At 53.5% G+C, this 13,696-nt stretch overlaps 1 protein-coding gene across 1 annotated transcript in view; it reads right to left on the reverse strand.

Moving 5' to 3' along the window:
• The window catches only part of FLVCR1 (FLVCR choline and heme transporter 1), a 39,015-nt gene extending 35,034 nt beyond the window's left edge, over window positions 1-3,981 (reverse strand). The window contains exon 1 of the mRNA XM_083175189.1: window positions 3,043-3,981. Within this exon, the coding sequence (XP_083031315.1) occupies window positions 3,043-3,787 (745 nt within the window). The 5' untranslated portion in view covers window positions 3,788-3,981. The remainder of the gene's footprint in view (window positions 1-3,042) is intronic.
• Window positions 3,982-13,696: the final 9,715 nt, after the last annotated feature.

Below are 13,696 nucleotides of genomic sequence, written 5' to 3' on the forward strand. Positions count from 1 at the left end.
TAGGTTCACGCTGTACTGTGCGAGGACACTGCTAGTAGGAGAGAGGGTCACGCTGTACTGTGTGAGGACACGGCTAGTAGGAGAGGGTCACGCTGTACTGTGTGAGGACACGGCTAGTAGGAGAGAGGGTCACGCTGTACTGTGCGAGGACACTGCTAGTAGGAGAGAGGGTCACGCTGTACTGTGTGAGGACACGGCTAGTAGGAGAGGGTCACGCTGTACTGTGTGAGGACACGGCTAGTAGGAGAGAGGGTCACGCTGTACTGTGCGAGGACACGGCTAGTAGGAGAGAGGGTCACGCTGTACTGTGCGAGGACACGGCTAGTAGGAGAGAGGGTCACGCTGTACTGTGTGAGGACACGGCTAGTAGGAGAGGGTCACGCTGTACTGTGCGAGGACACGGCTATCAGGAGAGAGGGTCACGCTGTACTGTGCGAGGACACGGCTAGTAGGAGAGAGGGTCACGCTGTACTGTGCGAGAGGGTCACGCTGTACTGTGCGAGGACACGGCTAGTAGGAGAGAGGGTCACGCTGTACTGTGCGAGGACACGGCTAGTGGGAGAGAGGGTCACGCTGTACTGTGCGAGGACACGGATAGTAGGAGAGAGGGTCACGCTGTACTGTGCGAGGACACTGCTAGTAGGAGAGAGGGTCACGCTGTACTGTGCGAGGACACGGCTAGTAGGAGAGAGGGTCATGCTGTACTGTGCGAGGACACTGCTAGTAGGAGAGAGGGTCACGCTGTACTGTGCGAGGACACGGCTAGTAGGAGAGAGGGTCACACTGTACTGTGCGAGGACACGGCTAGTAGGAGAGAGGGTCACGCTGTACTGTGCGAGGACACGGCTAGTAGGAGAGAGGGTCACGCTGTACTGTGTGAGTAGGAGAGATAATGATGCCGGTGCAGGTTCCTTTGGCACAGATTATTTTCCTTTATTTCTATTGGCTACAAGATGCCCACTGCCCCTTACAGCACTAGAATAATCCCCAGCACAGATCCTGACACACCCTCGGCCTCCGCAATGCTGAAGATGTGGTAATGTAACAGTCAGGTACATGTGGTAACATGCCCCCGGGGCTCCCTGAGAAACAGGTCATATCACAGGTGTCTACACCCCGGCATGAGCTGAGACTGCCAACATGATATACACTGGTTCAGGAGGGTGGTGAAAGCAGCAGAGTCCAACAGATACCCAGATTAACTAGACATGTTTTCTGGATATTCCTATAAACACTGGCTGGGATGTGTGTGGATTATATGAATTTAAAAGAAGGGGCTATGGCACACACCATTGCCAAGGCTGGTGCTAAATGGGCACTGCCATACACCAGATGCCGGAGAGTTGTGGAACAACAAAGCCCAGCATGGCACCTACATCGGGATACGGTCATTGTGTTTACAGCAACTAGGTAGACAAGCATTGGGTCGACAGGCAGCAAGGTCAACATGGGGCTAGGTCGACAGATATTAAGGTCGACAAGCATTAGGTCAACATGGGGAAGGTCGACAGTCAAAAGGTCGACATGGGGGTTTTCACTGTTGTTTGAGCCAACATGTTCCGACAGGCGGTATTTCATGCCCTACCATCCATTAGGGTGTGGCGGGAGAATAATATACTGTGTGGAGCGCAGCGAGGCACCGTGCCCGAAGCATCGCGAGTGATGCGGTGCACTTCAAACTGTGTCCATGTCGACATTCGGGTCAAAAAAAAACATGTCGACCTAATGTCCTGGCAACCTAGTGGTTTCGACCTAGTTGTTGTAGACCAAACAATCCCAACCCCATACATCTATGTTCCGAACATCTTCCATAGGGAAACAAACAGTGACCCCGACTAATTACAGACGCCTGTGCTGATCTTGTGTTACATCCACGCTGACTAGTGCTCATCCTCTCTGTTATCAGCAGCACTATATAATGGTATAATATTCCTGGTGCAGCACTGTATAATAGTATAATATTCCTGGAGCAGCACTGTATAATATTCCTGGTGCAGCACTGTATAATCGTATAATATTCCTGGAGCAGACCTGTATAATATTCCTGGTGCAGCCCTGTATAATATTCCTGGTGCAGCCCTGTATAATATTCCTGGTGCAGCCCTGTATAATAGTATAATATTCCTGGGGCAGCACTGTATAATGGTATAATATTCCTGGTGCAGTACTGTATAATATTCCTGGTGCAGCCCTGTATAATAGTATAATATTCCTGGGGCAGCACTGTATAATGGTATAATATTCCTGGTGCAGCACTGTATAATGGTATAATATTCCTGGTGCAGCACTGTATAATAGTATAATATTCCTGGTGCAGCCCTGTATAATATTCCTGGTGCAGCACTGTATAATATTCCTGGTGCAGCCCTGTATAATAGTATAATATTCCTGGTGCAGCACTGTATAATATTCCTGGTGCAGCACTGTATAATAGTATAATATTCCTGGTGCAGCCCTGTATAATATTCCTGGTGCAGCCCTGTATAATATTCCTGGTGCAGGCTTCCTGCTAACTCATCCCCCCCGTCTGCTGCCTATGCTGGTGCTAGAGGAGGTGATGATAATATAGCGCTATGGGAAGGGGTCAGGGAAGACCCATCCTGCTGAGTACTCAGCTATGACAGCCAGGCTCTGTGTCAGCACCCCCCACCCCACCCAATACATACTCAGCTGATCTACACAACGCAGCAGGACCAGGAGGGCATAAATATTGTAGAATGTACACTAGCGGCTGATACATTGTATCAAGTCTCAGCCAATCAGCTCCAGCTGCCGTGTTCCGTGCTGCTCCATCCCTGCACCCTCCCGGCTGCTCCATCCCTGCACCGGTACCATCCCCGACTGCTCCATCCCTGCACCGGTACCATCCCCGATTCCCCGGCTGCTCCATCCCTGCACCGGTACCATCCCCGGCTGCTCCATCCCTGCACCCTCCCGGAGTATCCCCGCCTGCTCCATCCCTGCCCCGGTACGGCGGTACCATCCCCGTCTGCTGCATCCCTGCCCCCGCCCGTCCCCGGTGCTCCATCCCTGCCCCGGTACCATCCCCGGTGCTCCATCCCTGCACCCTCCGGGCCCCGGTTACCTGGTTCCCCAGCACGGCGGTGGCGCAGGCCGTGGACACCTCCTTGGGACCGAACCAGACGGACGCCACCCGGGACGGCAGACCGAGGATGAAGACCTGGGCCACGGAGCAGACGAGCTGGGCCAGCAGGGTGACCGGGAAGAGGTCGGGCCGGGCGCTGGCGCACTTGATCCAGGCTCCCAGGCAGTTGAGTCCGGCTCCGAGCAGGGCGGTGATGCGCAGGCCGCGGGTGTCCAGCAGCCAGGTGGCCGGGAAGATGAGCGGGATGTAGGCCAGCATGTAGACCATGGACAGCCAGTCTATGTGCTGCGTGCTCAGCCCGTAGAAGCCGGAGAACACGCTGCTCAGGATGCTGTACTGGATCCACTGGAAGGCGTTCACCAGGGAGTACAGCGAGAACACGCCGAGCACCAGGAAGCGGCGCCGGTACAGGCGGGTCTCCAGCCGGGGAGCTCCGAGGGGCAGCATGGCCTGGCTCTCCTCCGGGGCCGCCGCCGCCGCCGGCACATCGCCGTTACTGCTGGCCTTCCCTCCCGGGAGCAGGTGCCCGTTGCCGGGGCTGGCATCGGGGGGCACCATGCTGCTGCTGCGGGGGCTCTGAGCTCCGGGGACAGTGATCCGCGGGGAGAGAAGGGGACCGGAGGAGTCTGGAGGGAGGGAGCGGGGAGTGTGCGCTGCATCCCGCGGTGGCTCGGCCGGCATGTGCTGCACTGACAGTGGGGAGGTCACAGCCGGGTGGCAGCACGCAAATCAGCCGGCACCGAGCGGCCAATCAGCGAGTACCGCTGTCATCTCTCTGGCCAATCAGCTGCGCAGCTCCACCACGCCCATCGCAGAGGTGAAGGTGTGACAGATGGATGCTGTGTGATGCTGCAACGTCACAAAACTCTCTCCCTCCTCCTCCTTCCCTGATGCTCTCTGTCCAACCCCCCATGTGCTTACTCTCTCTCCTCCTTCCCATGTGATCTCTGTCCAACCCCCCATGTGCTTCTCTCCCTCCTCCTTCCCTGGTGCTCTCTGTCCAACCCCCCATGTGCTACTCTCCCTCCTCCTTCCCTGGTGATCTCTGTCCAACCCCCCATGTGCTTACTCTCTCTCCTCCTTCCCATGTGATCTCTGTCCAACCCCCCATGTGCTTCTCTCCCTCCTCCTCCTTCCCTGGTGCTCTCTGTCCAACCCCCCATGTGCTACTCTCCCTCCTCCTTCCCATGTGATCTCTGTCCAACCCCCCATGTGCTTACTCTCTCTCCTCCTTCCCATGTGATCTCTATCCTCCTCCTTCCCTGGTGCTCTCTGTCCAACCCCCCATGTGCTTACTCTCTCTCCTCCGGCTCATTCCCATGTGATCTCTATCGCCCTCCTTCCGTGGTGCTCTCTGTCCAACCCCCCATGTGATTACTCTCTCTCCTCCTTCTCATGTGATCTCTGTCCAACCCCCCATGTGCTTACTTTCTCTCCTCCTTCCCAGGTGCTCTCTGTCCAACCCCTCTTCTCCCAAGTCACCATGTGCTCTCTATCCAACCCCGCTTCTCCCAGTCCCCATGTGCTCTCTATCCAACCCCCCTTCTCCCAGTCCCCATGTGCTCGCTCTCTCCCTCTGTTCTTTCTCCCCCACTTCCTCCCCATCCCCATGTGTTCTTTCCCCCCCACTTTCTCCCTGTGTGTTCTCTTTCCCCCACTTCCTCCCTAAGTGCTCTCTCCACCTCCACATGTCCCCTTCCTCCCCATGTTCTCCCTCCCCACCTTCCCCTGTGCTCTCTCTCCCCTTCCTCCCCATGCTCTCTCTCTTTCCCCCACTTGCTCCATTTTTTCTCTCCCCCACTTTCTCCCTATATGCTCTCTCTACCTCCACATGTCCCCTCCTTCCCCTGTGCTCTCTCTCCCCTTCCTCCCCATGTTCTTCCTCCCCCACCTTCCCCTGTGCTCTCTCCTGCACTTCCTCCCCATGTGCTCTCTTTCCCCCCTTCCCATGTGTTTACTCTCCACCACTTCCTCCCACTGTGCTCTCCCAACCTCCCTCTGTGCTCTCACCACCTCCCCTTGTGCTCCCCCACCTCCCACTGTATTCTCTCCTTCCTCCCCCTGTTTCCTCTCTCATCCCCCATCTCCCCCTACATTCTCCCCATCCATCCCTCTGTGTTTGCTCTCCCCACCTCCTCACTCTAGGCTCTCTCCCCACATCCCTCTGTGCTCCTTCCACCTCTCTCCTGTGGTCTCTAATCTCTCTCCCCACCTCCCCATGTTTTCTCCCCCACCTCTATCCTGTGCTCTCTCTGCCCAACCTACCACTGTGCTCTCTCCCCCCCATCATCCCCTGTGCTTTCTCCCCACACTTCCTCCCCCTGTGCTCTCTTACCCCCCTCCCCATGTGTTTTCTCTCACCCACTTCCTCCCCCTGTGCTCTACCAACCTCCCCCACCTCTCTCCTGCACTCTCCCCACCTCCCCTTGTGCTCCCCCACCTCCCACTTTATTCTCTCCCCCCTCCCCTGTTCTTTCTTCCCCGCCCATCCCCCTGTGTTCCCTCCCCACTTCCCACTCTATGCTCTCTCTCCCACATCCTTCTGTGCTCCCACCTCCTCTCACCTGTGCTCTCTCATCTCTCTCCCTACCTCCCCATGTTCCCTCCCCCACCTCTCTCCTGTGCTCTCTTTCCCCCACCTACCCCTGTGCTCTCTCCCGACCACTTACCCCCCCTCATGTATTTTCCCTCCCCCTGTGCTCTCCCCCACCTCTCTCCTGTGCAAACACCGCTTCTCATCTCCCCGTGTTCCCCCACCTCTCTCCTGTGCTCTTACCTCTCCTCATCTCCCATTGTGCTCCCCCACCTCTCTCCTGTGCTGTCTGCCCACTGTATTCTCTCCCCCCTTCCCTGTGCTCTCTCTCCCCATGTGATCTCTCTCTCACCCCCATGTTCTCCCCCACCCATCCCCGTGTTCTTCCCCACCCTGTGCTCTCTTTCTTACTCTTCCCACATCCCCCTGTGCTCCGATCATCTCTCTCCTCCACCTTTCTCCTGTGCTCTCTCTGCCCAACTCTCACTTTTCCCCCACCTCCCCAAGTGTGCCGTGGAGGGGGGAATATAATAGTGTGCTGTTGAGGGGGGAATATAATAGCATGCCGTGGAGGGTGGAATATAATAGTGTGCCGTTGAGGGGGAATATAATAGTGTGCCGTGGAGGGGGGAATATAATAGTGTGCCGTGGAGGGGGAATATAATAGTGTGCCGTGGAGGGTGGAATATAATAGTGTGCCGTGGAGGGGGAATATAATAGTGTGCCGTGGAGGGTGGAATATAATAGTGTGCCGTGGAGGGGGAATATAATAGTGTGCCTTGGAGGGTGGAATATAATAGCGTGCCGTGGAGGGGGAATATAATAGCGTGCCGTGGAGGGGGAATATAATAGTGTGACGTGGAGGGGGAATATAATTGCGCACTGTGGAGGGGGAATATAATATTGTGACATGGAGGGGGAATATAATATTGTTACGTGGAGGGTTAATATAATAGCGTACCGTTGAGGGGGAATATAATAGCGTGCCGTGGAGGGGGAATATAATAGCGTGCCGTGGAGGGGGAATATAATAGCGTGCCGTGGAGGGGGAATATAATAGTGTGACGTGGAGGGGGAATATAATAGCGCACTGTGGAGGGGGGGAATATAATAGTGTGCGGTGGCGTGGAAATATAATAGTGTGGCGTGGGAATATAATAGTGTGCCGTGGCGTGGGAATATAATAGTGTGCCGTGGCGTGGGAATATAATAGTGTGCCGTGGCGTGGGAATATAATAGTGTGCCGTGGAGGGTGGAATATAATAGTGTGCCGTGGGAATATAATAGTGTGGCGTGGGAATATAATAATGTGCCGTGGCGTGGGAATATAATAGTGTGCCGTGGAGGGTGGAATATAATAGTGTGCCGTGGCGTGGGAATATAATAGTGTGCCGTGGCGTGGGAATATAATAGTGTGCCGTGGCGTGGGAATATAATAGTGTGCCGTGGAAGGGGGAATATAATAGCGTGCCGTGAAAGGGGAATATAATAGCGTGCCGTGGAGTGGGAATATAATAGCGTGCCGTGGAGTGGGAATATAATAGCGCGCCGTGGAGGGGGGAATATAATAGCGCGCCGTGGAGTGGGAATATAATAGCGCGCCGTGGCGTGGGAATATAATAGCGCGCCGTGGAGTGGGAATATAATAGCGTGCCGTGGAGGGTGGAATATAATAGTGTGCCGTGGAGGGTGGAATATAATAGCGTGCCGTGGAGGGGGGAATATAATAGCGTGCCGTGGAGGGTGGAATATAATAGCGTGCCGTGGAGGGTGGAATATAATAGCGTGCCGTGGAGGGGGGATATAATAACGTGCCGTGGAGGGGGGATATAATAACGTGCCGTGGAGGGTGGAATATAATAGCGTGCCGTGGAGGGGGAATATAATAGCGCGCCGTGGAGGGGGAATATAATAGCGCGCCGTGGAGGGGGAATATAATAGCGCGCCGTGGAGGGGGAATATAATAGCGCGCCGTGGAGGGGGAATATAATAGCGCGCCGTGGAGGGGGAATATAATAGCGTGCCGTGGAGGGGGAATATAATAGCGTGCCGTGGAGGGGGAATATAATAGCGTGCCGTGGAGGGGGAATATAATAGCGCGCCGTGGAGGGGGAATATAATAGCGCGCCGTGGAGGGGGAATATAATAGCGCGCCGTGGAGGGGGAATATAATAGCGCGCCGTGGAGGGGGAATATAATAGCGCGCCGTGGAGGGGGAATATAATAGCGTGCCGTGGAGGGTGGAATATAATAGTATGACGTGGAGGGGGAATATAATAGCGCGCCGTGGAGCCGGAAAATATAATAGTGTGCCGTTTAGGGGGAATATAATAGTGCGCCGTGGGGGGGGAATATAATAGTGTGCCGTGGAGGGTGGAATATAATAGTGTGCCGTGGAGGGTGGAATATAATAGTGTGCCGTGGAGGGGGAATATAATAGTGCGCCATGGAGGGGGAATATAATAGTGTGCCATGAAGGGTGGAATATAATAGTATGACGTGGAGGGGGAATATAATAGTGTTCCGTGGAGGGGGAATATAATAGTGTTCCGTGGAGGGGGAATATAATAGTGTGCCGTAGAGGGGGGAATATAATAGCGTGTCATGGAGGGTGAATATAATAGTGTGCCATGGAGGGTGGAATATAATAGTGTGCCGAGTGCAGCGAGGCCCCTCGCCAGAACCATGGCGTTTGCAGCGAGGCCCCATGCCGGAACCATGGCGTGTGCAACGAGGCATGCGAGGGGTTGAGGTAGACTTATACGGTGTCCATGTCGATATAGACACCCTCATAAAAATCAGGTCTACTTTTTGACTGGTCGACATTTTAAATGTCGGTATTTTGACAGGCGCATCACAGGGAGAGACCGGGCGAGCGGGCGGCCTTGCCCTGAGTTGTAGTTTAGTAAATCCTCGCTAAACTACAACTAAGTCTGAATCAGGCCCATATATGTTTATTTTTGGGTGTAATTAGCATTTCATTAATTACAACCAAGTAGCACATTTTAGACAGCTTCTGTGTTTGTTCATTGTTTGTCGGGGAGCAGCCCGGTGTCCATCTGACCATTGTCCTGGGCTGGAAATCTTCAGAATACAGGAAGATCCAATTTCACTGAGATAGAGAAAGACACCTGGTTGTTATGGAAACACTCTTGTTTTACTGCCAAGGTAACATCTCATTGTCTACTGTGACACCAAGAATCATCGTCCCCAGCGCTGTGTGACACCAGGAATCATCGTCCCCAGCACACTGACACCAGGATCCACTGTACCCAGCACACTGACACCAGGATCCACTGTACCCAGCACACTGACACCAGGATCCACTGTCCCCAGCACTCTGTGACACCAGGAGTCATCGTCCCCAGCACTGTGTGACACCAGGATCCACTGTCCCCAGCATTCTGTGACACAAGGATCCACTGTCCCCAACACTCTGTGACACCAGGATCCACTGTCTCCAGCACTGTGTGACACCAGGATCCACTGTCCCCAGCACTCTGTGACACCAGGATCCACTGTCCCCAGCACTCTGTGACACCAGGATCCACTGTCCCCAGCACTCTGTGCCACCAGGATCCACGGTCCCCAGCACTGTGTGATACCAGGATCCACTGTCCCCAGCACTGTGTACCACCAGGATCCACTGTCCCCAGCACTCTGTGTGACACCAGGAACCACTGTCCCCAGCACTCTGTGACACCAGGATCCTTGGTCCCCAGCACTCTGTGACACCAGGATCCACTGTTCCCAGCACTCTGTGACACCAGGATCCTTGGTCCCCAGCACTCTGTGACACCAGGATCCACGGTCCCCAGCACTGTGTGATACCAGGATCCACTGTCCCCAGCACTGTGTGCCACCAGGAACCACTGTCCCCAGCACTCTGTGACACCAGGAACCACTGTCCCCAGCACTCTGTGACACCAGGATCCTTGGTCCCCAGCACTCTGTGCCACCAGGATCCACGGTCCCCACCACTGTGTGACACCAGGATCCACTGTCCCCAGCACTCTGTGACACCAGGATCCTTGGTCCCCAGCACTCTGTGACACCAGGATCCACTGTTCCCAGCACTCTGTGACACCAGGATCCTTGGTCCCCAGCACTCTGTGACACCAGGATCTACGGTCCCCAGCACTGTGTGATACCAGGATCCACTGTCCCCAGCACTGTGTGCCACCAGGAACCACTGTCCCCAGCACTCTGTGACACCAGGATCCACGGTCCCCAGCACTGTGTGCCACCAGGATCCACGGTCCCCAGCACTGTGTGCCACCAGGATCCACTGTCCCCAGCACTCTGTGTGACACCAGGAACCACTGTCCCCAGCACTCTGTGACACCAGGATCCTTGGTCCCCAGCACTCTGTGACCCCAGAGAGGTAATTTCTGTGCGTTCCCCGGACCCCAATGTCTGTAGATGCGGGAAGCCTGCAGCAGGAGTATGAGCAGAGGGAGAGCTGGTGTATGGTGGAGAAACAGCCGGCTCAGTACTGGTGCAGGGCGGAGAGGAGACATGTGTCACCACACAGGAAAAGTGTCCTGTTCCAGCAGCCTCCTCCACTCACTGAGCGCAGGGACACGTGGACCAATGTCACTCCCAGACACAGGGAGAGGAGACACTTTGCCGATGCAGGTAAGTGGCCACACATACATACATTTGCTGAGACACCTTCAGTTTTAAAAATATATAAACCACATCGGCCCCCAACTGCACAATATCTCTATCTCCTCCTCATCCTCCTCTTCCTCCTTCATTGCACCCAGCATGTTTGTCCATAGTCAGTAACACACATCAGCTGAACCGGACCAATACTTAATGATGGCCGAATTGGGGGCGGGCGCTGCCGTCATGTGACGTCATCTGCCCGCCCTGAGCAGGAGACGCCATGCCCACGAAACACTGGGTAGACCCCAGCGACTGCCCCATGGCTGGCAATCATTTTGCAATCGCCCCGATGAGTGAAAATACCCGCAGAAGGCGTTCGCTCCGGGGGTCTGAACATGCGCACACCTCCACCATCAGAGACGGGGCTGAATTCGGACCTGTACCAATAGGTATGAATCCGCCCCATAGTGTATGGGGGTCATTCGACAAAATGTGCAGAATACAAGCAGTTCTAGCCCATGTGTTTAGCAGGTTGTGAATGATCATTACAGAATACACACTGTATAGTAATGTACAAAACTGAAACATTTACCCCTCTCACATCGCAACCCGACCCTGTCCAGCACTTTTAGATTAAACCGGGGTCACCCATTATACAGGGAGTGACATGGGTTTAACCCTTCCTATAACATGGGTTGATTTGCCGGGTTGCTCAACCCGGGTTATAAGGTTTGGTGCTTTCACCACGCACTTCAACCCAAGGCGTGACATCAGCAACCCGGCAATCACAGGATGTAAAGTGCAGTGTGAGAGGGGTTCTGGAAGGAAGACCCCCAGGGATCTCTTTCTCCGGCCTAACAGTAATAAGGAAGGATGGACGTAAAGTTATAATAGACATAACAGGGTAACCAGGGCTTAAAGTGGCCATGCAGAGGTGGGGGATCTCATTTCTCTATGACACTGAATTACCCCCTCCCTCCAGCCAGGACAGGGCCAGTGGTAGGGTTTTTGGCACCCCCCCCTGCAAACTAGAATGCTTTCCTGTGAGAATTACTGTGCAGGGCCAATGTGGAGGTTAAACTGTTCCACCTCACCATTAGAGGTGGTGGAACTAAACTCCACACCGTTCCCCCTCACTTTAACCCCTGAGGGTAACACTTCAAATGTGATGTACACGATCCATAGAAAACCTTTTCTGATTGTTCCTGTACACGAAAATAATGAAGTCATTTTATTTCAGGCAGTGACCATTTGGTGTAACCAGTAGGAAGTAACGATACAAGATGCCGACGGTGAAACGCGTGAGGTCACGGTCATTTACTGCACTGTGGTAAATGGGAAAACCGGGAAAATGGAAGCACGTGAACCATCGAAACTATTGTTACCTTAATGTCAATTATACAGAATAAATACATTCAGTACACTTAGGAGGTTAATCTGGTTGACACGCAAATTTTCAGCTTTGTGTGTCATTTTAACGCAACCTGTCAACCGCATGGCCGCCCCGCACCCCCTCGCACACCGCGTTTCCCTGCACGCGTGCGAATGAATGTTTAGCATAAACACCCATTCGCAGCTGGCATGCGGGGAGGAAATCATTTGATGGTCGCAATTGAATGATTTCTACAGCGCTCGCAGATCTAAGCTAACGCTCTGGTGTCTTAGATCTGCAGGCAGCTGACAGCCCGCCCCCTGCACCCGCGGCATTGTCAATTATCATGAGAACGCCCAATGTTTTCATGAGATCACCCATGAATCACTGGGCTTTCCCATGGGCGCAGCCTGTTGCCGTTGTCCCCCCCCCCCCCCCTACACTGCTAGGTGTGAATGGTACGGCGAACAAGCAGTTGGCCGCGCCCGCTCGTACCAAGTGGCTGCACATGCGCATAATGGTATATGCGCAGTCACTCACCATCGCCTCCCTGCGCGAACAAGCAGGTGGTGATTAGAATAAGGGCCTTATTGCGCAGGATCTGGCGAGATTATGTCCAATCTGATCATATTTGTAAATAGTAACTATTGTCCATAGCAGCCAATCAGATTCTGTCTATCATTATCTAGGATGCAAGAGAAAGAATCACCAGAATCTGATTGGTTGCTATGGGCAACATAACCTCTTTTCAATTTTTAGAAGCTTTAGTAATTGGGTGAAATCGGCCCAAATTGCAGTCATGTGCGCATCGGATGGAGCCGGTGGTCCGGAGGGGTTCACATGAGATAAATCGTAAGTGCAGCAATCAGCGGCGCATCGTAGGTGCTTTTTAGCATCCGATACGGTCTGTGTGGGTGTGTGCCAGCCGCATCGCTGGCATGCACCTATCTGCAGAGCGGAGAGGAGCCGGGCAGGAGAGGCGCTGCATTCCCTGCGGTGGCGGCAGTGGGACATTTGAAAATTTGAATACAAAAGAATGGACGGCCACCGATTTTTTTTTTTTTTTTTTTTTTTATTGTAATGCCCCCCCCCCCCCCAGGTACCCAGGAGCTACATGCAAAAATGGCATATTGAGTACCAAACTGTATGTGAACCCTGCCGGGAGAGCTCAGGGGAAATCAGGTCTGACTGATGGGTGTGGTGTCGGGATCCCGACTGGCCGGACTCAGACAGCATGGTGAGCGCAACTAAGCCCCTTGCGGGCTCGCTGCGCTTGCCACCTATTCTATTCTCCCTCTATGGGAGTCGTAGACCCCCACGAGGGAAAATAGCCGACGGCCGTCGGGAACCCAGCTGATCGGGTAAATGCCTGTCGGGATCCCGTCGGGCACCCCTTAGGATAGTGTGTGGGGCCTTTACAATGTGACAGTAGTAGTAACTGCTAAGGTCACACTTAGTACAATATACACAATATAACAATATAATGAAGTGTTATATACACGTGGGAGAATGGGGTCTGACCGTTAGAAATAAAAGCTAATGTTGGATTTACAAAATAACATTTTAATACAAACAGCAGCTTTATACTCCCTGTGGTTCCCACATGCCATAGAATGTAACTACCATAAGAAATGTAACGTCATGTATACACTATATACATATATATATATATATATACACAATGAGCCGTATACTCACACCTGCTTTGTAAGAGACTTATTTATTGTAAATCCTATATCTTGTCGCCGCTAGAAATAAACTCAGATATTGCTTCACCGCAAACTGTGTTCTGTGTAATTTCTACCAGCTGGTAACAAATCCTACAGACCGATACCTGACACATGCACACACACACACACACACACATATACACACCATACTTCCCTACCTGACCCTCTCCATGAGGGACACAATGCTCTGCTCCTGGGCTTCCCTGGTAATGTATGATTGCCAGCACCTGTGGTGACACCTTTCTTATCAGTTACCTAGCTCCCTACAGGTGCTGGCAATCATACATTATCCATACCTCCCAGCATGCCCCTCTCCAGGAGGACACAATGCTCTGTTCCTGGGC

This window comes from Crinia signifera, chromosome 3 (genome assembly GCF_055691185.1).
Source record: "Crinia signifera chromosome 3, ASM5569118v1, whole genome shotgun sequence".
Lineage (NCBI taxonomy): Eukaryota > Metazoa > Chordata > Amphibia > Anura > Myobatrachidae > Crinia > Crinia signifera.